This window comes from Arctopsyche grandis, chromosome 5 (genome assembly GCF_051622035.1).
Source record: "Arctopsyche grandis isolate Sample6627 chromosome 5, ASM5162203v2, whole genome shotgun sequence".
In the NCBI taxonomy this organism is placed as follows: Eukaryota; Metazoa; Arthropoda; class Insecta; order Trichoptera; family Hydropsychidae; genus Arctopsyche; species Arctopsyche grandis.
Window position 1 is genome coordinate 16,969,295 of NC_135359.1, and position 24,917 is coordinate 16,994,211.

Below are 24,917 nucleotides of genomic sequence, written 5' to 3' on the forward strand. Positions count from 1 at the left end.
TAATATGAAACGCTGTATTCTCGGCATAACGAGGAACGATAGGAAGCGGAAAACGTGGGTGAGAAGTATGACAAGGATAGTGCACATAGTGGATAAAGTAAAGAGAATGAAATGACAATGGGCGGGCCACGTGGTTAGAAGAATGGACGAGAGAAGTGCTAGAATGGTACCCGAGAGAATGCAAAAGGATAAAAGGAAGACCGCGGGGAAGATGCGTAGACGAAATTAGGAAAATGTGTGATGGATGAGATTTGCGCAAAACAGAGACGAATATATGTAAGCGTGTTGGAAAGACCTTCATCCAGCAGTGGATGGTGAGCGGCTGTAAATGATGATGCAAACTCCTGCTTAACACGCTCAACCCGGCGTGTACCACCGGTGGCCACGCGGATAGTGCTATAGCAGACTATAATATTATGGTTCCACTTCATTGAGCACCCCAACACTAAAATTCCTATAAAGCTGTAAAGATTTAGGGACAACTCATTATATAAAGTGATTTAATGCTGTCACGCATAAAGGTCTGTTCATACTTAACAGCACTGCACGGCTTCAGCACTGCACGACTCCGTTTCAAATATGTCATTTTATTACATTTATATTCATATCTACCTACACGTCGCGGTCACGTCACGTTTACAGCAATTTGGCCGAGTGCAAGGCAAAATCGGCTTACTTATACATTAGAGGCCATGACGATACGGCGCAATATTGCTTACGCCGTATTGTCGGGTACTTGCGATATGAATGCATACACGTACATTCGTAGCTACGCGTCAGAATACAAGTCAGCAAAAATGTTTCGACGTTTATCGAACGAAAAATTATGTATAATCGCGCTGTTGTTGGAAGAAGAAGCTCAAGAAGGCAATAAAAAATCACGGAGGCGTTTTGATGTGCATCCCATGTTAAAAAATAGAAAAACCAAAGGAGAGTTTTAGACACTGTATAAGGAGCTTGTGGATGATGGACAATTTTTTTTTTTAATATTTCCGTAAAAAAATTAATTTTTTTTTAAATATTTGCGCCAAAACCATGTCGAAAGATTGTAACAGCTGTCAACTGTCACTATCGATAATAGCGGCAGACTCATGGCACGTAATTCGCGTGTATATTTCCACGATGGCCAAAAAAACGGATACGATACGTTGACGGATGTTGCTGTAATGTATGAACAGGAAATGTCGGGTACTGCTGTAAGCCTGCCGTGGCGTAAACGTGACGGTTGGTATGAATATACCCATACAAAATGTACCAAAGAATACTTTTCGTACGGCCGGATACCTGCTGAAGTCGGTACGTGCTGACTAGGTATGAACAGACCTTAATTGGGTGCCGATACGCGTGACAGTGCCGCCACACGGGCAAATGTATGAAATCATGCGCCGGGCTGAATGTGTTAAGCAAATGAAAAGTTTATTATCGGTTATATAGATAACAGGCCAATTTTACTATCGATCAATTGATTGTTACGAAATCGATGTGCATTTGAGCGCACGGTGAAGGTGAATGTTGGGCAGGCGCGAGCGCAACGCTGCTCCTGTTCGCGACACGTGCAGTCGTCGGTCTTCACAGCCGACACGTGACGTCTCACGTCGCGAACTGTACGTCGAACGATTTATATACGTACATACACTTGCAAAGAACACCCCCGCATCGTGCAACAATCGCCATAGATAGCCCTCAGGTGCGAAATATTTCAAATGTTGCAAATTTAACCGACTGTCGTTCCGTTATCAGTGTTGTCATTTGACTTTACTCGCACGTACATCAACGCTGACTTTAACCCTACGAAGAACAGCAAACATACACAAATGTATACGTACATACGTTGTTGCGATTGCATCATCAAATGATGATCTCCGATTTGAATCCTGACGTGTGTGAATACTATTTGCTAGTTGCCATCCTCTTATTTCATCATATTTTCGACAATAATGCATACGTATGTATATATTCGGATCAGTGCGACTGTGTATCCTTATCTTGTTTTGGTTTTTTAATACTGCCCAAGTTTACGCTTGCAATGATTAATTATTTTTATCGAGTGAGTCACTATGGGTTTCAGCACTGGTGTTATCTTAACATATCCCCGATATACAAAAAATGCATGTATAATATGACAATTTGTAAAAAATATGTATAATATTGAAATTTGTTTTTGTCAAGGATATAACAATAATGATATTTTTCAATTGTAATAATAATATGGAATTACCTTTATCGTATGTGAAATTGGCAAAAAGTTAATTTTTGGTTTGTGTTATCAATCATTCTTTCCATAGCAACGACGACTTTGTTAGTGGCCTGTATTTATTTTGTTATGTGGTATGATCTTACAACCTACATATGTACATATATACTTATGTATAATACTCTTTAACCTTAAGTTTGAACATCCGTTTCATTTTCAACTACTTATGATTAGTAGAGGTCGGACCGGAAGCGTGCCGTTCTTTGTTTATTGTTCGTTGTGCATTGTTCATTTTTATGATGAACCTTTGTTAAAGGTTCGCCGAACCTTTTTTTATTGCACTCGGGCTTTGTGAATAGACCCAAAATGCCGCGATTCCTGGAAAAAGCACGCTCTCTATCCGCTCTCTAATGATTAGTCACCGGACCCAGAAGGTGCCGCGTATTGTTCAAAGGTTGTAAATGCATTGTTAAAGGTTTGCCGAACCTTTTTTACAAAGGATTTACAACAATGGAACAATGAATAGCACTGTGACTATCCGGTGTCTACTTATGATGTTTTCTCTTAAAGTTATCTCTCATTATTTATGAGTAGTCACCGGAGCCTGAGGGGGCCGTGTATTGTTCAAAGGTTGTAAATGCATTGTTAAAGGTTTGCCGAACAATGGATAGCACTGTGACTATCCTACCTCTATTTATGAGACTTTCAATATCTTTGTTGCTCCCGGACTCTACAGTTACATATTCTGTTCAATCCTATCTACTTAACTTTTATCTACTATAATCTATACGAGTTTCTAATACAATTGTTATATAAGACGATACAGTCAATGACCTGTTGAAATCCAAAGTATTACTTTTAATAATATTTATTGCTACAGCTGCATTTTGTCTCACGACACGTGTAACCCTTAAATATTATTATCGCTATTTATCTTTATGATTAATTGTGTATCTACTCAATAATGTCTCGATACTCTCAAAGGATACATAAATCAAATATTAAAACGCGGATGCTGCTCTGTTTACCAAAATTCTGTGATTGGTTAAAACTTATCATTCTTTTGTGTATAAATGCTCATGTTAGATCTATGGAACCTCACTTGCGATTAAACAGCCTAACTAGTAACTTGCGATTAAACTGCCTTGCTAGTAACTTGTGATTTAACTGCCTAACTAGTACTTGTGACTGCTTTGAGAAATATAATATAAGCATATCAAAATTATGTTTCAATTATTATAATCTCCTACTCGTCCCAGTAACAATTTGAACAATAATTTCGCGTTTGATTTGGTCACTAAATGAAAGATCAGTGTTATATTGTCGGTCACTGACATTTGACTTTTGTCTGTCAAAAAAAAAAAACAAAAGTTGTTTACTGACCGTTCATTTTTATCTATATATCACTAAATTTAAGTAACAGTTACTGATTTAAAAAAAAACTGACAATTTAAATTGTTATTATCGGTTTGGTGATTATTCCGCACAAAGCGATCTCGATCACGGAACATCTGGCACCCGAAAATTCCATCCATATCAGAGAGTTATCAACGCCAGATATTCCGTATTCGCGATTTTTATGACAACGATTGTCGTGTCTGCAACGATTATTTCACAATGTGCGAAATAATCCGTTTACCGTTATAATCTGTGGAAAATCCTCCATTATTTCGTCTTCAACTTCTTTAATGTTATAAAATCAAATGCAAAGACTAAAGAAGCCAACGAGAAAGTGTGCAACTCCTTTCACCGAAGTTTTTTTCATATTGATTCGTATAGAATTCGAGTTTAGAATTAGGCATTGTACGTATATACCTATATATTGTATGCAACTTTTATTTTATTTTTTTATTATGGTACTTTTATTTTATTATTATTTTTTAAACAATTTGTGCATCGACACCATAACCCAGTTTATATTACCACCGATAACTTTAAATTTAATTTAGTTTTGTTTTCTACTTATTATGAACTTTCTTCTTTTTATGAAATTGCTGTCTGAATGCATAAATGAACTGCTGGATTTGCAGTTTTTTTTATTCATAATAATGTATGTCTACATACCTGCATTGGCAAAATTTACATACGAAACGTCGTCGTTGGGCAAAAAGTACACGTGTCCATTTGAATTCATAATTACTCCGTCATACGTTTACAAAGATCAACAGTACAAAGGTCGATTTTTTAATTTGTTTTGTTAATTACAAAATCATTAATTGTTTTAAAATTCTATAGATGACGGGAAGAGTTGTACTTTGAACCGCAGTAGCGTAGTTAGTACATTTTTTTCTAGAAAGAATACCAACCTTGAACTGTCCATCGGTTTTGGCTAGAAGGTGCTGTGTGCAGAACTGTACCTATAATTAAAATGGCCGACAGTTCTGTTCTGTCAATGCATTCGTACTAGGGATCTCTAACATTCTAATATATTCGAATATCGAATTAGTAGTAGCTTTAAATTATTTATTTGTAGTTTTAAGAAGTTTAAGATATTATTAAAAATTTAAGAAAATCATTATCCGGAACATTAAATAGAACTAAATGTGCTGTATGTACATAGATTGATAGTAAAAAAATAAGTTGGTATAAAAAGTATTAACCTCCGAATTTCATTTTAACCGTTGCTCGGATCAATAACATTAAACTAATCGATCATTCTATTTTGATTCCACAACATATGTACATGGAAGGGAAATATCATATTATATATAAGGGCAATTTGAGTGGGGACGAAATTAAAGTTTTAGCTGACTAATATTACTTATTCGATGTATTTTAACAAAATTCGATATTGAAATTATATGATCGATACAAAAACGAATCAGATCTCACTTTGATGCTCTTAAAATATTATTTTCCATATTTTTTCTCTTCTTTAACAAGGGAAACGGTTTTTTTACTTGATTACTTGTTTTGTTTACTTGAATATATCTATATTTATTTTAATTACTTGTCCCTCTGAATTCTACACTTCATTTGCCTTATCCTAACCCTAAACGACCTTAGCAGGCCTCTAATGACTGATAACTTATCAGCAAACTAGACTCATCGGATAGGTATAAATATGTATGATATGTGTACACTCAACGTTAACTTTGAGCTTTGTGTCCATATGAACATACATACTTTAAAATGCAACGTATGTTAATACATACTAAGGCTTCCAATCCCGGTGTTTTTCTGGTACCGTGAATCCCGGTGCTGAAACTAGTCTGAATACCGGGATTACGGTGCTGGCAGAAATTTCTTTAAAAATATTATTTTTACAAAAATAATATGGAAAAAAACATAAAACAACATTATATAATGAACAATGGTGGGATGAGCAATGACAGTCATAGTCCATTTGTTTGTCACCCGTTTCGACGCCGGCTTGCGGTTTCCACGAATATGGTATGAACGGCCTTGTATTGTGTGGCAGATATTGTGCTCAACCGCAATGATATTTGAAGCATATTTTAACTGATTCGAACTCAGAATCGACCATTGATCACGTTTTCGTGATCTATAAAAAATGGGTTTGTGTCTGTGTTTCGTGTGAGTGTCTGTATGTTTATTGTGTGTCAGTGTATTTTGGGGATTTTTTGAACACTGTTCATCCTATCGAACTGAAACTTAGTATTGTGTACTGAAATTTTTATCGATACACCTTAATTTTTTTTTTCAAATTGTTAGGTTGACCGGAAATGGTACCTCCCCTTATAGGTGTCCTCTTCCCTTTTTTTAGTTTTTGAATTAAATTATCTCCCAAACCACTCATCAAATCGGACTGAAATTTCTTACTTGTAATAGAAATTATTAATATTATACCCCAATATTTTTTCCTAAACCGAAAGTAGTACTTTGAATTTAGAGAATCAAGTTTTTTTTATGTGTTTCTAAGAAATCCTTTAATTTATTGAACTGAAATTTTACCAAGTTATGTATAAAAGTTGGTAAGCATTCGTCAACCAGAAGTGGCAGTGTACTCTTGTTCAATTTTTTCGGTACAAACTATTTGTAAAAAAAAACGAATCAATGAATCAAAACGATGTTTTTTTACTTTATTTAATTACATTTTCGGATGTGTTTTATTTAATCTTAGAAATTTATGGATGCGACCCGAAAATTTAAAGAATGTAGCCAAACTCTCAAAATTAGTACGCCAATATGGGAGTATTTTTTGCGTGAAACATCGGGAGAGTTTGCAAAATGCAATTGAACGTTTTTGAAATATGAAAACATGCAATTGAACTTTTTTTTCTTATACATTTGAAATCCCGGTGCTAGCACCGGAATCCCGGGATCGGAAATTCCCAGCACCGCAATCCCGGTGCTGAAGTAACTTTCCGGGATTGGAAGCACTAGTACATACATATCACGGGCGTAACCGGGGGTGGGGGGGAACTATGGGACACTAGCCCCCCCTAAATTTAATTAGATACGTAAAAATATAAGAGTTAATGAGAGGCTATAATGCAAATTGTATAAGATATCGTGTGGAAACGATAAAGTTATAGGCGTTTAAACAATTAAAACCTGACAAGACAAGTGGGTGGCGGAAAGTCTTATTAACTGTATATTGATTTAATCTTATTTTATTTTAAAATTATTAAATATTCAAATTTTTTAAAAAATAATTTTTTAACAACGATATACAAATTTTAAAATTTATAGTTAAATTCATTTAATCGTGAAATACCAGTTATATCACAAGTTCATCATTTATATTACAAACTATATATTATATTAAAAACTATATTATAAAGTTATATTACAAACATGTAAGGCTACTAGCTATCAAACAAAACAAAATCAGATCTATAAATTCTTATTTTAATTCAACGCCTCGGGTGAAAGTTTTTTAAATAGATATGTAAATAAATACTTAAAAAATATGAAACGTAAACTTGTTTTTGATAATTCGCAATATGATTCATAACCTTTTTGTATAAAATCGTATTAAAGCACCGCAGGCGTAATTTTTTTTCGAAAAATAGCAATATGGGGGAAAGAAAGGTGTGGTTAATGTACATTGATGCCCATTTAATGAAGGACGTAAAATGGTAGCCACCAACATGGTCGAAACGGTCCCAACTCGCAGGATGGCGACCCAAACTCGAACATGCCCCCTACAGCATGTTTAATTAATTTGATAATTTGGTCCAAAAAACACATAAAAATAACGGAAAGTCGTTTATTCTATTCAACTTGATATTCTAGCAGTATGAATTCACTGAATATATTCTTTTTTAAATGTACCAAATTTAAATGAACGAAAAAAACTTAAAGCTTTTTTTTAAACGCTTGTGGGGTTTGCACCGGTGTTTTAACCCCCCACCCCCTCCTACAAAAAATCATGACTACGGCCGTGGTATATATGTATGTATGTATATTGTGCAAATTCATAATGTATTGAAAAAACACTTACAATTTTTTTTGTATGTGATACATTAGGTATACTTGACCCACAACTAGTGTACGTTTAATAGTTCCGATGTATTTAAATTTATTTAGATGTTATATAGAATGTCAATTGATTGAATTAATTTACAGTTATAGCTCGATCGTAAGTACACATGTATGTATGTATATTGAAATTTCTCCGATTGCTCCGCTTTTAATTAGTACATTAACGTAATAGTTTTTGGGCAATGGAATAAGTTAACTCTCGTCTTGTAACTTTGCGTTCCATAAGGGCTATTTTGTAATTCGAATTTGGTATTAGATAAGTGGTTGACTGACTATTGGTTGAGTTACCCTAGTTTGAGGCATTGCGCCGTAAAAACCGGAATACGGTTCAATGCACCGCTGCGGTCCATTGCTCGTCGCGATCACACATTTGGACAATTCTGTCGACAATCAAAAAATGTGCATCTTATGCCGGCTATGTATATTATGGCCAAAAAATCGAATTTGTTTATTTTTGGCCAAAACATGATGTTGGGCGCCAATACACAGGGCTAACATAAACGTAAAAAAAAATCAAATCTGAATTTACTCAATGCATATTCTTCTATGTACATACATGTATGCTTCAAAATTCTCAAAGGTATTATCTGTGTATTCTATTATAGATTTTAAATCTCAATTTGTCAATATATGTAAATGCATATGTACGTATGTACATAAATAGAGTTGCAAATTGAACGTATTTCTAAAGAAGAAAAAAATAGCTAATGAATCTTATCGATTAGTATTACATTTTTATTCATACATAATCGAGAAGTCATTTAAAATCACAGGCTTATCTTGTGTGCATAATTACTTCAAAATGAATGTCATAAAATATGAGAATGGATTTGTAGTAAATATGATGAGTGCACAATGAATAGCGATATGTTTTGCTGTCTATGAAATATTGTCTTTTTTTTTCGTACAAAGTACATTAAACGTAATGTACATATATATTCTCTTACGTATTCGGATAGTGTTTGTCCTACATTTAGGGCTAGCGATTGAAATCATTACTAACCAACTGTTCGGTGGAAAAAATATTGAATAAAAAATGAATTTCGCCCTATCGATTATCATTCCACGTGAAAAATTAATTGAAACATGTTTTCTGCATCATTAAATATTAAATACAGTCTTTTTTTCTCTAATGCAATACATATAATCATCATTATCCATAAAGTTAGTTATTTTTGCTTGCAAATACATCGGTAAAGGTTTGAAAATTGACATTTCAAACAATGATATTGATCGAACGCTTATTTTTTTTCTTTTTGAGGTTAAGGTTGTCGACCTTTACCGTGACTGGGTCGATGGGTTAACGTTGACCTGCCTTTTGAATCGATTAACTTTGAATTCTGTAATAAATTCTTTCTTATGCATATATGTATGTGCCATGCAATAGTGCCATTGTTCGAATTGATGAATATTCCGGATAAAAAGTATTCTAATTAGATAAGATATAACACGATCAATACGCGAGCCTCTATTGTGTGCGTATTTTATTGCATTTTTTGGGGCATATGTAAGTATGACGTATTTTTAGAGAAATCATTTTTGACTATATATTGTTCGGTAGGTACTTTCTTGAGAGCGAAGGGCCCTTTCACTTCGCATGTTAAATTTCTAATGGCCTTTTTTCGCGTTACGTATGTAACAGGCTCCAACATTTGCATTTTGATCGTAGCTAATATAATAGAAGCTAAATATTTGGGTACCACTTTGCTAGTCATACCGGAAGTTTATTGTATGTGTATTTTGATTAATTTTAGAGTCAATCGATTCAGAGAACTTTGCACTTTATATGTATATGTACGTAGTATATACGTTTGTTTTTACTACGTGGGGATTATGAGTACTTAGTCTCTGTTTGTATTAGGTATACATATATATAATATTATATACATTATATACTCTGCGTAAGTATGTATAGACTTCAGACCATTTTTTGTATATAGAGAATTAATCTTTGTTTATCCGATAAAAATAGCTTAAATAGGTGTTTTTGCATTCAATTCCTAAACAACAACTTAATCGTCATTTAAAATTTTTGTGCTGATTATATTTCAATTAAAAAAGTAATCAACGGTCAAATTTTTTCATCGTCAGATTGATGGAATTTTGGATGCGACGATTACGCAGATGTTTTTTTATTTAAAATATCCCGGCCCCGGGAAAAAATAATTCAGAGTCCTATGACAAACTAAAAAAAAAGATCTTGTAGATATATTTTAAAGATGTGAATAAAAATAAATCAGAATTATTAGAAAAATGCCCATATGAGCCGTAATAATTGAAAGTGGCATAAGTCCATCATTTTTCTTCATTTCGAGAAATATCTCGCAAAACATTAAATATAATGTTTTGCGTTTAATTATATTTAAAAAATACTGGTGGCCTGTATTAGGTTTATTCTGCTTTCCCGAAATTCGGGAGAAATCGAATTAAAATAAGTGATAGCAATTTGTGAATTAAGTCAAATAGAAATAGTGTTTTTGGAACTGAAAATTGGACTTCCGCCACTTTCAAATATAACGGCTCATATGTTGGTTGTTATTTTTTAAAATAATTGAATAAGAAAGTATTATATAACAGGCACGATTTCACTTGGACATAAAGAATGTGCGGATAGAAAAATAATACACATTTAGCATTAAATAAATATATGTATTTTTATGTAGAACCCGTTGAAATTTCAACGGGTGGTTTCCGGAAACAAATTGATTAATGATTTAAAATAAAGTTACAATACGTATAGTAATAATTAATCGGAATCCAAACTAAAACAGAAATCGGGAATCGGAACTGAAAATGGAGTCCGTATCCGAAACAAAAAGGAATCCAAAACCGGAAATGAAAAAGGAATCGGGATCCAGAACTGAAAAAGAAACCGGAATCAGAAACTGAAACAGTAATTGGAATCCGGAACTGAAACACTAATCGGGATCCGGAACTGAAACAGTAATCGGGATCCGGAACAGAAGCTGGAAACCAGATCTGGAATTGAAGCAAAAGTCGAGAACCGGAACTGAAACGGTAATCGAAGCTGCCATACCGAGGGGGCGCTCCCCCGGCGCCCGCTGGCCGCCCCCCGGCCACCGCCCTCGAAATCAAAATTGAAATTAAAATCTGTTTTTTCGAAATACCCATAATGTTACCACGTTCTGCCATATACATACATACATACAGATATACATACATATTTACATCGCGTCTCTTTTTATACATATTATTATTATAATATAAAATATCAATATTTGTCAGCCAGACGTCCCGACTCAGCCCCCCCCCCCCTCTCGTTGGCCCTGCCAGTAGCCTGTATGCACTCGGTAAAATATCGCAATTTGGATAAACGGAATTAATAATTTATTAATAATATAAAATTGAATTAATTGTTTTGAAAAAAAAATCTTTTGTTTCTATCGACCGATCATATGAAAGAAGTGATATGTCGCGTCTCTTTCCACCATATACGATTCCTAGATGAGAAAGTGAGTCGGAGCATGATGAGTGATTACTTCGTAAACACTTGCCAAACTCCATCTCTTTCCACGCGGTCTCCTTGACGAGCCAGAATGTTAAATTACAGAAAACGCAAATATCGGAAGGCAAACATCGAAAATCGAAAGATCTTAAGTAGAAAGATCAAAAAAAAGGGTGAATGGTAAACGGTACATACTCACTTAATTTGCGCGAGCAGGATACAACAGGAACAAGAGGAACAGGCTTTTCCTCCCGTATTAATGTGCGCGCGCAGAATACGGGAGGAAAAGCCTGTTCCTCTTGTTCCTGTTGTACCCTGCTCGCGAAAATTAAGTGAGTATGTACGTGAGTATGTACCGTTTACCATGCACCCTTTTTTTATCTTTTGACTTCAGATCTTTTGATTTTCGATCTTTGCCTTTCGATATTTGTGTTTTCTGTAATTTAACATTCTGGCTCGTCACGTAGACCCCTTTCCACGATATACGATTCCGAGAGGAGAAAGAGAGACGGAGCATGGTGTTCACAGCGATTACTTCGTACACAGACACGCACACACGCATTAGACAATTATTATATACGATTCGTATATTCAACATTCTTAATTTATTATAAATCTTTCTAAAAAACTTTCGTTCTATTTAATGCTGTCAACCAAATTCAACCTAAATGATCAATGTTCTTATGAGTCGTCCTTTACGATTACACAATACTACATACAATTTATAATGTAAATAACCTATTATATTTTATTCAAAATGTACGCACTATACAAACAGTCATATTATCATTTATTTTAGGAACAAAACATGACGTAAAACGTGTCATAATTATTATAAAAAAAATTCATTCGATATACATACTTCTGTATTTCTTATCCTGATATAAAAAGTCGATTCTGTATAGGTATTTTATTATTTATTAATTTTGGAAGCATTCATTTGTTTCCTCTCGAATTTTAAAATCCCGATAATTTTTCATTCCTTACTTCGAAATACCATACTTTGTGACCTTTGAGCTTAGAAAATATTAATTATATGAAGATATCCGAATGACGAATTATAATAAAAAATAGTGGAAGAGAAATCGAAAAATATTTTAGTAATTACTTATTAATAGTGCTAACTGTCATTTGATTAACAAGAAAAGAACGGGTCAGTTAATATAAGCATGTCGAGTATTATGTGAGCCGGACGGCATTGAAAGTGGTCAAGTTCACTGCAATCACATGCTTGCAATGTTGGCCTATAGCCACTACATCATACACGTGCATCGTTTAAGTGTGAATTATGCACGCGTGTTAAATGTTTTTTATATAGTTATTATAGTAGGTAAGACCTATTTTTTTTACCAATAATTTGTAGCCAACCCCCCCCCCCCTTAGGAAAACGCGTAAATATGTACACAAAAGCATGTTTTTTTTTTTAATTATTACAAATAGATTTTTGAGTTTCTTTTCGTATTATGCCGTAAACGCTAACGTTAAAAGAAGATCATTCTAAAAATACTAACGAGAAAAAAAAAGTGTAATAAATAGCTTATAAAAATGGACAACGATCACTGTAGAAATATCTATTAAAATAGACTTAAGATGTATTGTAAATTTAATCAAATTTTTTATAAGTCGTAAATAAATTTCCATTTGAAAAAAATAAAGTAAAATAAACCTTTTTTTTCATGTGCTGAAAATAAAGTGGCCTAAGAGCGTTACATACCTCCGAGCCGGCCCTGGCAGCAAGTATAGGTTTTTTTATCAAATATTCAAAATGAATTTCGTTAATCAAATATTCAAAATGAATTTCGTAACTTTTAATTCAAATACACTCAAATATATAATTTGATGGAATTTTTATATTTTGTGATTCACCTTAATCTGTTCAAAAGTCTAAAGAATCTTATTTTTTTACACAAACTTCTCGTCACGATTTTTATTTGTTTATTTTTTGCATGTTTCAAATGATTATCAGATAAATGCACTCTCGAGACATACAAACTTTCAAAAGCGCTCAATAAAATCTAATGCAATAGAATTCCACAAAAAAGTGTCAAAATTTGTATGTTATCCAAGGTTGCAGACCCTTTTTACATACCTCCTTTATTTGTAGAATTTTATTACGCGAGTTCTTGAGCGCCTTTAAAATATTAGGGCACAATAGGGATAGTGGCGTAATAGGATTTCTCCATATTAGGCCGCTACTCAATAAATGAAAAATTATCAATACAATGGCTTATAAAATCTAGTATGATAAAAGGTTTGTAAAATATCGCGGTATAATAAATATATAAAATCAATCCAGAAAGACCAAATCAGTCCGAGCGTTTAAAATTTGGCCGTAAAACGTACGTATGTATGTACATATATCAGAATTATAAAATAAACATTTTAACATTCATTATATAACCTATTAGTGAAGTACAAATATATATTAGAGATAATGAGAGCTTATAATGCAAATTTTATAAGATATCGTATGAAAAAGAAAAAGTTACAGGCGCTTAAACATTTAAAATCTGACAAGACGAGTGGGTGGCGAAAAGTAAAACATATAAGGTTACTGATCATTAAACGTGTCCATTACGATTATTTTTCACCATCTAACTATCAGAATCGATTTAAATGTCCATCGTTGACCAAACCGCGCAAAATGTCAATGTTTTAAAACGATCGGAAGACTACGTATTAGGAAGTGAAATATAAAAGAACCTTTTAAAAAATGAAGCTAGTAAAAAGAGTATATCATCGGTAAAGTCAGACAAGATTTCAGACAAAAATACTCGTAAAATAGGTAAATACTCGTAAATTTGGTTCACGTGTTGTTGATTTTTGATTTGTAAATGCTTTACATTTACATTACATACTAGTAGGGAGATTTATCAGTTTCAAGCTCAATAAATAGGTTTTTGAGCTATTTTTCCTATTATGCTGTAGATTAACATTAGAATAATTTAATTTATTTATTTAATAGTTTTGGACCATTGTGGCATTGCAGGAAGAACCTAATGCGCCACAATGGCCTACATTTGAAAAAGATATAAAAACATGATATAAAAACAAGTAAACTGTAAATAAAGGAAAAAAGCAAAAGCAGAAAACATGGTAAAATAAAATAATAAAAAAAAAGTAACAAAAGGAAAATAATACAGAGAGAAAAAAAAATAACAAAAGTGTAAAAACTAAAAATAAAATCCATAAATCCCATTCTTTGTTTACACTGAACAAAATTAAAATAGTATATAAAAATGTACAAAGGAGAAAGAAAAAGTTAAATAAAATAAAACAAAATATGAATAAAAAATAAAATCACAGCGAGGCCCAAATGGAAGAGAGTAGATTAAGATTCCACTCATTCATCACATTCAAATTAAGAAAGTAATGATGAGCGCAGGTTACCAGATAAATATGTTAAGATAATATCCGATAATCTACGCTCCCCAAGGTGGAAAATATCACATTCAGGGACAACATAATATAATACTATGATTACTAGTCACCGGAGCCTGAGGGGGCCGTGTATTGTTCAAAGGTTGTAAATGCATTGTTAAAGGTTTGCCGAACAATGGATAGCACTGTGACTATCCTACCTCTAATGATTACTAACCAAATAAATTAAATTGTAAAATAGATACTGAATCGTTGGCAAAGTGAAATATAGAAGAGGCTTGTAAAAAAACTAAATAAAAGCTTTTAAAACGATTGTGCCTGAAGTTTTAACTGGAAAAAAGTTTTCCTAGCCGTAGTTTAGTTTGTTAAATAGATTAAAATGTTGATCAAACATATGTACATATGTACATAAGGATCGAATAAAATATTTGTACTATTTTTACTTTATCTATGTTTTAATTAATCCTTCAACTTCTTAACTATCCTAAAAATGTAATTCTTTTCATGCGTTTATCGCGTGTCGGTGGCGAGGCTCATGCCACAGTTTGAAAAACGCTGAGCACGATTAATATCAATACATATTTTAGTAACATTATAAATGCGTGCATTGGATACAAAAATAATTTTATAATCATTGAACGAACATGTGATATCAAAATGTCGAAGAGGGGGAGAGTGACAAGGGTTCAACTCTTTCCCCTACCGCTTTTCCGGAAGCTGCGTATAAAAGCGTCGCGACGCTTAATTTCCAACCATAGTCTTCGCTTCTGCCGGCGCGCACGGTACAACTTTTCCGTGACGTTCGATTTTACGTTTTTTCTGCATTAGTGCAAGTACATATAACGTAAGAAATATTTGCAATTTTATTTACAATGCAAAATCACGTTTTGCAGTTTACATAGCCTCCCAATGTGCACTTTGTGTGTTCGTATTCATCTCGTGTTATCACATTACCATTTTTTTCTTTCATATATAAATAAATGAAATATCGCGGGTGTATAATTAGTGTGCGAATATAAAAATTGGACTTTATACGTTTGTGCCATCAAATATTTTTGAGTCATAGGTAAGGTAAAACCAGTTTCAATTGAAACTTCATCTTTATATCACACTATTTTTTTTATGTGACTACTTTTTTGCATAATTTGTTTGATTCATAGTAGAATTTTTTCGTAAAAAACGCATTTTACCCATCGACTGATCTATCTTTTTCTACGTTCTTATACCCTGATGAACCCTGTAAATGAGCGCTGAATTTCTTAAATTTTAATATTTTTAATTCGAATATTCCGCATTTGTTTTTATACGAGCCGTTATATTTGAAAGTGGCGGAAGTCCAATTTTCAGTTCCACAAACACAATTTTTTGGCTTAATTCACAAATTGTTTAATTCGATGTGTCCGGAATCTCTAAAAACTAGAATAAACGTATTATAGGACACCAGTATTTTTAAATATTGTTGAACGCAAAACATTATATTCAATGTTCTGCGAAATATTTCTCGAAATGAAGAAAAGTGGATTCTGCCACTTTCAAATAAATACAACTGCTCATATTTTGACCGCCAACTATGTATGTACATATGTATGATCATATAGTACTTTTTTTTTTCACGAACAAGATTCAAAAATTATAATGTCATTTTTGGGATTTCATTCCGCTCAAAATAATTCGGTTGAAAAATACATGGATTAAAGATTGTTTTTAAATATGCGCGAAAAGAAAGAACACTTGTTTATCACAACACTTTGAAATGCTTCCTTTTATTCTTTATTTTTAATCATTTTTGAAATAATGTACATGCGTACACTGCGTACATGCGTACACTTTGCCAAGCTTTTTTTTTATGAATGTTAAGTTCATATATCATTTAAATTAAATTAAGTAGCTTTTCAAATGCTAAAGAACGCATAAAAATAAAAATAAATCCCTAAATCAATTTATCTTAATTTTTTTAAAACATAAAATGTGAAAAGCAACTAAATAGTAACTATCATACAAATATTAATACATAAATACATCAAAAAGCCAAGAAAAAAGACTGCAAAAATTTGCTCCAGTGGGATTGAATATTGAAAATGATTTTACATATTTAAATGTGTGAACCAAGATACCTCGGAATAATCTCTTGAATATTTTATTTTTAATAATCCTACAAGTTGTACATGCATACTGATAGGTAGTAGCCACCATATAAATAATAATATTAGTGCCTAAAAAAATAAAAAGAATTTGAAACAATGCGAGAATTATCTTTGAAAAGACAGCAGGGGATCACGTGATGTAGCGGGATTGCAAATAGAAGGTGATTTTACAATCTGCAATTGCCATATCGCTGTTGTCGACCCGATGTTAGTCTGTAATGTTTTATCGTTAAATTAATCGGGAAAAGGTCGTTGTTTAAGTAAAATTTTCTTTAATCTTGAAGAGTCGCTGCCTTGCCATTTATTTCAATTTACCGCATTGATTTCTTGCACGTGTCCAATGAGTGCTAAACGAGCTTTTCAGTCCAATTTAGATCCGACAAAGCGTCACGGGCTGCTTTGTTCTTCCGGAAATGAATTTATTGGACGTGCATACTCACACAGAGGCAACGTTTTATGCCACATCCAACATTGTATGCATGGAACAGTTTTATGAATCATGCATTCTTCGTAGATAGCCAAAAGTATGTTATTCAGCATTAAGCATTCATTGTATGTACGCTCTCATACACAGCTCTGACGATTTAAATCATTAATCGTCCTTAATCAAAACTATAACTACTATTGTTATTGCAATGTTCACGGACAACTCACAAAACATTTACGTGTTTGCTCCGATCTTTAGTTTCAATGTCGAAATTTTGCATGATGACAAAACTTGTCAAAATTTAATGTCCCATGTTCAAGTATAACCATTTCGCTTTAGCTTAGTTAATATGTATGTATGTATGTATATTCCGTGCTCAATGACGCTTGTGTAATATTGTCGTTTATCGCTTTAATATCTTATGCGAATTATGTGAGGATTTCTCAAATATTCCACCATAAACTTAAATACCGAGCCTATTTACAATTTATTTAATTAAACTGTCGCGTGTTTTAATAGTATTGTAGAAATTAGATTATGACGAACGATAAGATTATCTACAAAAATATGCATGACTTGTAATAATATTATATATATATTTCTCATTCACGCCATTTTTCGTACACGTGCTGCGCTACATGTTTTATAACATGTTAGATATGGATAACCTTTTTTCTTTATTACACCTACTCATAAATAAAAATACCTTCGTTCTCGGAAATCTGTTATGTTCCGTGGGCGTATACCTTAGGCGCAAATCAAGGGATGAATATAAATATAAAAATAAGGGTATATGAAGTATTGAAATACATTTTCGTACCAGAGAGTTGCTGAAATCGAATTTCACTCCGTTTATTAATAAACCTTGACGAAAAATTCAGAATTTATTTTTATTATATTATACTTGTGTGTACCAAATACATATAAATATTATAAGCAAAAATAATCGTTGCGGGCGGTTATTTATTATCGTATTTCCTTTTTTTTGTATTTCAATTAAAATTATAATTATTTATACATAAGATTATCATTGATAATCCTTAATTAATACAAGCATATATTTTAGTGTGTAATTGATGCACGTATTATGTAATTGTCATAAATTTTGGAATATTTTATATAATGGCTCTATTTCACAACGCCTTAATCCATATTAAATTACAGTATTGTATCGCATAATACATAGTTTGCGTAATTATGCGTCTAAAATTGTCAACTTTGAATGTAAATTTAATTTTACGATGTATTATACGGGTGACCGTGAAAAAGTCGAAAATATTCGTTCATCATGCAGTGGCGTGCAGTAAAAGTCTCTCTACCCCCGTCGTACATCCTCACTTAATTTGCGCGAGCAGGATACAACAGGAACAAGAGGAACAGGGTTTTCCTCCCGTATCCTGCGCGCGCACATTAAACAAGGCTGTGTGACAAAAACAGAAATAATTTCACCTTTACGATTACTATTAAGAAATAATTTACGATTACTATTAAGAAATAATTTCACAATAATTTCATATATACATATTATACATATATACATAGTACTGTTTACCATTTTTTTTGATCTTTCGACTTACGATCTTTCGATTTTCGATCTTTCCTTCCGATATTTGCTTTTTCGACCTTTTCACATTCGGTCCCATGAGGTAGACACGTATTATACATACATACATATTTATTTATTTATTTAACATATTAGCCAAAGTGACATTACAGAGATCTCCAACGCGTCACTGTGGCCGGTCATTCAGTAATAATAACATCATAACAGTAATAATAACTTATAAAAATAACAATATTGACACAACATCATTAAAATCATAAAATCATAAAAAAAAACATAGATAAAATAATAACAATCATTCATATTTAAAATAGGCAATATATGTACCCGTAAACATACGTACTACATATTTCTAAATGCGATAGTAATGTGACCGTATGTATGTATATGTGCAATTTGTTTCGTTAAATTGGATATTTCATTATCATTTGCATTATTGCAAATTATAATGTTAAATGAATTTACTACGGTTAAATTGAATTTTAAAATTTAATCAATGTAATTTTTTTAATTTTTAGAGGTCATATAATTCAGCAATCCATAAAATATTTTAACGATGTAATTATTTACCAGAAAAACAAAAAAATTATAAATATTTTTCAATCCACCGTATTACAGTAATTCGAATTTCAATATATTCAAATATGCATATTATGTATCCACGCGTTGCATATGTACGTACATATGTACATGTAGTTGAATAAGTGTTCCAGTTTTTTTTTTTTTTTATTATTGAGACCTCGTTTGCTTATTTCGTTTTATTGAGATACGATCATCGTATGCTAATATCAATGTCATTTTTTTATAAGTTTTAACTGGCGCACTGTTTTAAAATTTCAATTTTTGTTAATACTTTAAATTCAATCCGTATTTTGAGAAATACACATGTGATTTTCGTCAAAATCTGACTTTCGTCAAAGTCTAAAAGGACTATTTCACACATTGCGATCACGTACAGTTCTGTTACCGAGAGTTGGCGCGAACAAATGCGCTTGTGTTGTGTTGGTGAATAGGTTTATAGCATGCTGTCTCACTGTATTCAATAATAAATGGCCAAAATGAGCAACATGGCAAAGTATGAAAACGATCGGATAAGAGGCAAAATTTTTCCTTAATAGTAATCGTAAGTGAAATTAAGAAGAGGTATGTAAAATCACGCCATGTTCCTTTCGCGCGCTTCTGTGCGAGTACGAGAACGCGCCAACTCTCAGTAACATACCTATACGATAATCGTTGCCACGAAAATCGCGAATACGGAATATCTGGCACTCAAGTTTTCGTTTTCGTTAGTATGATATGTAGTTCACGTGTGTCACTCTCGGTGGATGGAATTTTTGGGTGCCAGATGTCCCGTGATCGAAATTCTAGTGATGTGTATGAGATCGCTTTGTACGGAATAATCGCCGAACGCAACAGATATAGGAGGACGGTCATTATTCAACACTAGTGTTGTGTCCGTTGATTTCATCGGGTAGTTTCGGAAATTAATTGATACACGAATTAAAATAAAGTTATATTATAGAGCCCGGAATCTGAAGGGGCTGTTTATTGTTCAAAGATTGTAAATGCATTGTTAAAGGTTTGCCGAACCTTTTTTACAAAGGATTTACAACAATTGAACAATAGGCGGGACGTTTCCGGCCCCTTCAGATTCCGACCTCTAGTTATATATATAAATATAATGTAAGGTAATATATATGCACGCGCGCGCACCTATTAAGGTCTGTTCATACCTATCCAGCACGACCCGTATCCTGCAGGTGTCATGCAAGTGCGTATAGTATTCTTTGGTACATTATATGGACGTATTCATACTCCATTCGCGCATGCGCATTTACGTATTCATGCGCGTCCATATATAATGTACTAAAGAATACTATCCGCACTTGCCTGACACCTGCAGGATACGGGTCGTGCTGGATAGGTATGAACAGACATTAATTAATTCGGTCAAACATTTTAGTCCACGTGGACAACTTCACGCAGATTGGTTTTGCTCCTCGTTTGCGTGTATTCATTTTATTATCCCTAGGCACAATATGTACCTACTCCTGGCATTCTAAAATTTGTTTTTTTTTTAAACCGCCATCCTGGTCGACGCGTCCACCACATACCCACATACATACATACATCGCGTCCGTTTTTATATATATATATATATTATAAACAAGTTTGAATGCACTTTCCGACACTTGGCACGTTACGATTCCTTTTAATTGTTTTCGATTTGAGACCGGCCAATGCGGCAAAAGTGACATTTTGACATTGTGAATCTGTACGAATGGTAAATTCGAAAAACGGCTCGCGTGTCGATGGTTATGCTCGCATTAAAGGGTTGGTCTAAAACCGAGGGTGCGTCAGTTGTGGCGCAGAAACGCGCCTGGCTGGTCGTGCGTCGTCGCGGTAGGGCTTCGCCCCCTCCGGAGCCCCTGCCGCCCCGCCCCGCCCCGCCCCACCCCACCTCACCCCACCCCACGCGCCTCCGGGTCGCCATTTGGATGTAACACTTCTGCGGTTCCCTTCTCTGTGTTTTGGGCCATTCATTCATTCATTCATTCATTCATTCATTGTCCCTTTTTCTGTATCAATTATGAGGCACTCCCTATCTGTTGCTCTGCTCAATATTTCCCCCCACACTTACCTCATTGATACATCTTCATCTTTGTTAATCATTTAATCGATACAAATCAATTTCATATGTATATATGTATTATACGCACGTTACATGCCCAATGGTAGCACCCAAACCGACATTCAGTTTGGCTACATAGTAATCAGCTGAATAATGTCAAATCCGTTCCCATCTATCAAGTACATAGTTGATGAATATGTAGGTAAAAAGAATAAAATTACACTTGTACTACCTTCACAAATTGAAATCGTCTTTACACAGCTTTTTTTACGACTTCTGGATGATCCCACGGATCCTTCACCTTTTACATACAAATTAGTTGATTGCTATTAGCCTTGAATAAAAAAAACATTAATAAATTATACATGTAATTATATGTATGCATACATTACAATGAATCTGCATTTGCCATTGAAGTTATATTTTCACCAAAATGTATCAAACAATGCATTTACTATTCCACTTTGGGGTATCGGTGAAACTATAACGGTATTCACAAACGGATGTTCCAGTGACATTCAACAGTGGAAATGTATCTGAATAGGATTTCACTGGCAATAAATATACTTTCTGTGACAAATATATGTATGTTACATACTTTGAGAAAATTACTCATCATCTAAATCTTGAACACTATTCAACGTATACATATAATATTTAAAAAATTTCATCGGTGATCATAATAATCATGTATAAATATTATTTCATCACTATAAAATTTTCCCCAAGTTCGTATTTTAAGCTTTATATATATATATAAAAGTAATGTTTTCATCCATATATTTCTTTAACACGTTATAAAACAGAAATTTCAAGTTAATTACAGTGTTGTGTGTGAAAGCAAACATTGATAAATGCTAGTACTGTTGAGTCAACTTCAATTGTCCTTACAAAATGGAATATATAATGTTGGATTTATCAATATTAAACGAGTTTGAAGCACCACTTCCATCACACCCGTCTTAACAACATTGTATTATTCATGGTGTATATCGTACACATGTGTAGATTGATTAATTTCCTTTCGTATCAACGATCACATTGTATACACGTGTATTCAATTGATTTGAATTGTATTACTATTCTCCAAATTAATTTTTAAGCTATTTTGAATAATAAAAATCTGTCTCATCATACATATGAAACTCAATAAACAATGAAACATTTTCTTGTCCATTTGTTAACACTATTTGCACAAGGTTCGGCTTAGTTGTTGGCAAAATAATTAAGTGTGAGCTAAGTGGTGCAAACAAAATCAATAGTTTCGTAGGAACTGTAGTTTAAGGTCATGGCTGAGCATATGTTTAAAAGGAAAGGCACGTGTTTATCTGCAAGATATTTACTTTGCATAATACTTAATACGTGTATACTTTATTTATACTCAGTGTAAATATTTTCGATGTTTATATAATTTTTTTCTCGTTTGAATGAATTAGGTTGAGATTGGAGTTGTAAGAAATGTCTTAACCCTAACTTTAGGAACATAAATATTACAATATATGATTGAAAATCTACTAAAGACTCCCCTCCCCGGTCGTAATATAGATTATTATCGTTTGAATAGTTGATAAACATCATGTTATTCAAAGTTATCTAATCATTATTGGATCACAGATATATAAGTTGATTGTATCGAAATTTTCCCTTGACATTTCACATTGTCTAAAAGTGTATTTGTATTATTGTATTGAATTGCTCAAATTTTAATGTAACAACTCGACAATCTTCAGATCTCGCTAACTCTCTCCCTCTGTCTATTACTTGAATTTTGTTCAACACACTTGAATCCAATTTTCAAATTGAATCATTTCAAAAGAATTCTGATTGCCTTTCATCGGAGACTTTTGTCGTCAGTGACCGCTTTATGGACTGAGGCCGAACACATCCTCAATTTAATAGATTTCCCGTGTTGCAAAAGATCGCCAATTTATACGTTCTATCATTATCTTGCATATTCTGTAATTTTTTTTTTTAATTTATACAGTTATTTGTACAAAAATGGCGCCTTATTCAAATAGTGAGGTCAGTGGAGGGCTATTTGAAAATGATGCTGAAACCCCCGACTTGGGAATCAAGGAACCAGCACAAAAAACCGAAGTCACTGAAAAGAGGGAAATAAAACTAGTTTGGAGAAATATTATTTTGTTTGCCTACCTGCACGCAGCAGCTTTATATGGGGGTTATCTCTTTTTGACTTCCGCCAAATGGCAAACAGACGCCTTAGGTAAAAACATTTTTATCTTATTTTTCCTAAATTTATATTAAATATTATTAACATTATTATAATAACTTCCGTTTCTTTTATAGCTGTTTTACTATATGTAATGTCTGGATTGGGTATAACAGCCGGAGCACACAGACAATGGGCGCACAAATCGTACAAAGCTAAATTGCCTCTCAGAATTATACTTATGCTCTTCAACACCCTCGCTTTCCAGGTAATTTTTGTAGATTTTAATCGTACTTATTTTGAATATCTAACAATGCTTCAATTTTTTATGGAATTCATCTGTTTTAGGACTCGGTTATTGATTGGGCAAGGGATCACAGAATGCATCATAAATATAGTGAAACCAATGCTGATCCCCATAATGCTACAAGAGGCTTCTTCTTCTCTCACATCGGTTGGCTTTTATGCAGAAAACATCCAGAATTGAAAGAGAAGGGCAAGGGACTCGACATGAGCGATCTGTATTCTGACCCAATACTTCGTTTCCAAAAGAAGTAAAACTTATATAATTTTTTTTAAAAATAATAGAATAATCCCAACAGAATCTCATATATAACTATTTGCTCTTAGGTACTATCTTTATCTGATGCCTTTGGTTTGCTTCATTATTCCAACATTGATTCCTGTGTATCTTTGGAATGAGACATGGACCAATTCATTTTTTGTGGCCACACTCTTCCGGTATACATTTATTTTGAATGTGACTTGGCTGGTAAATAGCGCAGCTCACAAATGGGGCAACAAACCGTATGACAAGAGTATCAACCCGGTCCAAAATCTATCGGTAGCAGTATTTGCATTGGGAGAAGGATTCCACAATTACCACCACACGTTCCCATGGGATTACAAAACTGCAGAACTGGGAAATTATTTCAACTTTACGACTGTATTCATCGACCTATTCGCTAAAATCGGTTGGGCCTACGATCTCAAGACTGTATCGGATGAAATTATAGAGAGGAGAGTACGAAGGACGGGAGACGGCACCCATCACTTGTGGGGCTGGGGCGACAAGGACCAACCTCAGGAAGAGATCGATCATGCAACCATTATCAACAGAAAGGATGACTAATGAAATAATTAATCGACAACTTTGTTATTTATCGTTCATTCTAGTGTATCATCCATCAGTATTGTAATGGAATGGTCTGAGAGATATTCATGTTGGCTGTGCTGGGTAGATTCCCCTATAACATAAATTAGCTTAAGCCGTAATTTTAATATTTCCACTAGCTTTTTAAGATCAACAGGTTTTTCTACAACAAAATCATATCAAAGTTATTTATTTTTGTATTCTTCGTATGGATAACTTGAAAATGTACGAATCTTTATTTACTCAAGCACAAAGGTTTATTTTTATTTTTTTGTTGTGAATGTCTACTACTACTCCTTACACTTAAGTGTATATTTATTTGTGGTATAAAAGTC

The 24,917-nt window shown here is 33.3% G+C and overlaps 1 protein-coding gene across 3 annotated transcripts; it reads left to right on the top strand.

Annotated features, from left to right (window-relative positions):
• Positions 1-1,468: 1,468 nt before the first annotated feature.
• On the top strand, positions 1,469-24,836 carry LOC143912077 (acyl-CoA Delta-9 desaturase-like). 3 transcript variants are annotated; one of them, XM_077431247.1, is made up of 5 exons: positions 1,469-1,687; positions 23,244-23,483; positions 23,567-23,697; positions 23,778-23,983; positions 24,060-24,836. In XM_077431247.1, the coding sequence occupies exons 2-5, from the start codon at positions 23,258-23,260 to the stop codon at positions 24,559-24,561; spliced, it is 1,065 nt and encodes a 354-aa protein (XP_077287373.1). In that variant the 5' UTR covers positions 1,469-1,687; positions 23,244-23,257; the 3' UTR covers positions 24,562-24,836. The 3 variants fall into 3 exon arrangements, with proteins under 3 accessions (XP_077287373.1, XP_077287374.1, XP_077287375.1); XM_077431248.1 differs by lacking the exon at positions 1,469-1,687 and adding an exon at positions 15,207-15,336; XM_077431249.1 differs by lacking the exon at positions 1,469-1,687 and adding an exon at positions 20,958-21,030.
• The last annotated feature ends 81 nt before the right edge of the window (positions 24,837-24,917 follow it).

Coding starts and splice junctions, on each gene's coding strand:
- LOC143912077 (XM_077431247.1), top strand. CDS start 23,258: ATGGCGCCTTATTCAAATAGTGAGGTCAGTGGAGGGCTATTTGAAAAT. Junction 23,484..23,566: donor ATGGCAAACAGACGCCTTAG/GTAAAAACATTT, acceptor TTTCTTTTATAG/CTGTTTTACTATATGTAATG. Junction 23,984..24,059: donor ATACTTCGTTTCCAAAAGAA/GTAAAACTTATA, acceptor ATTTGCTCTTAG/GTACTATCTTTATCTGATGC.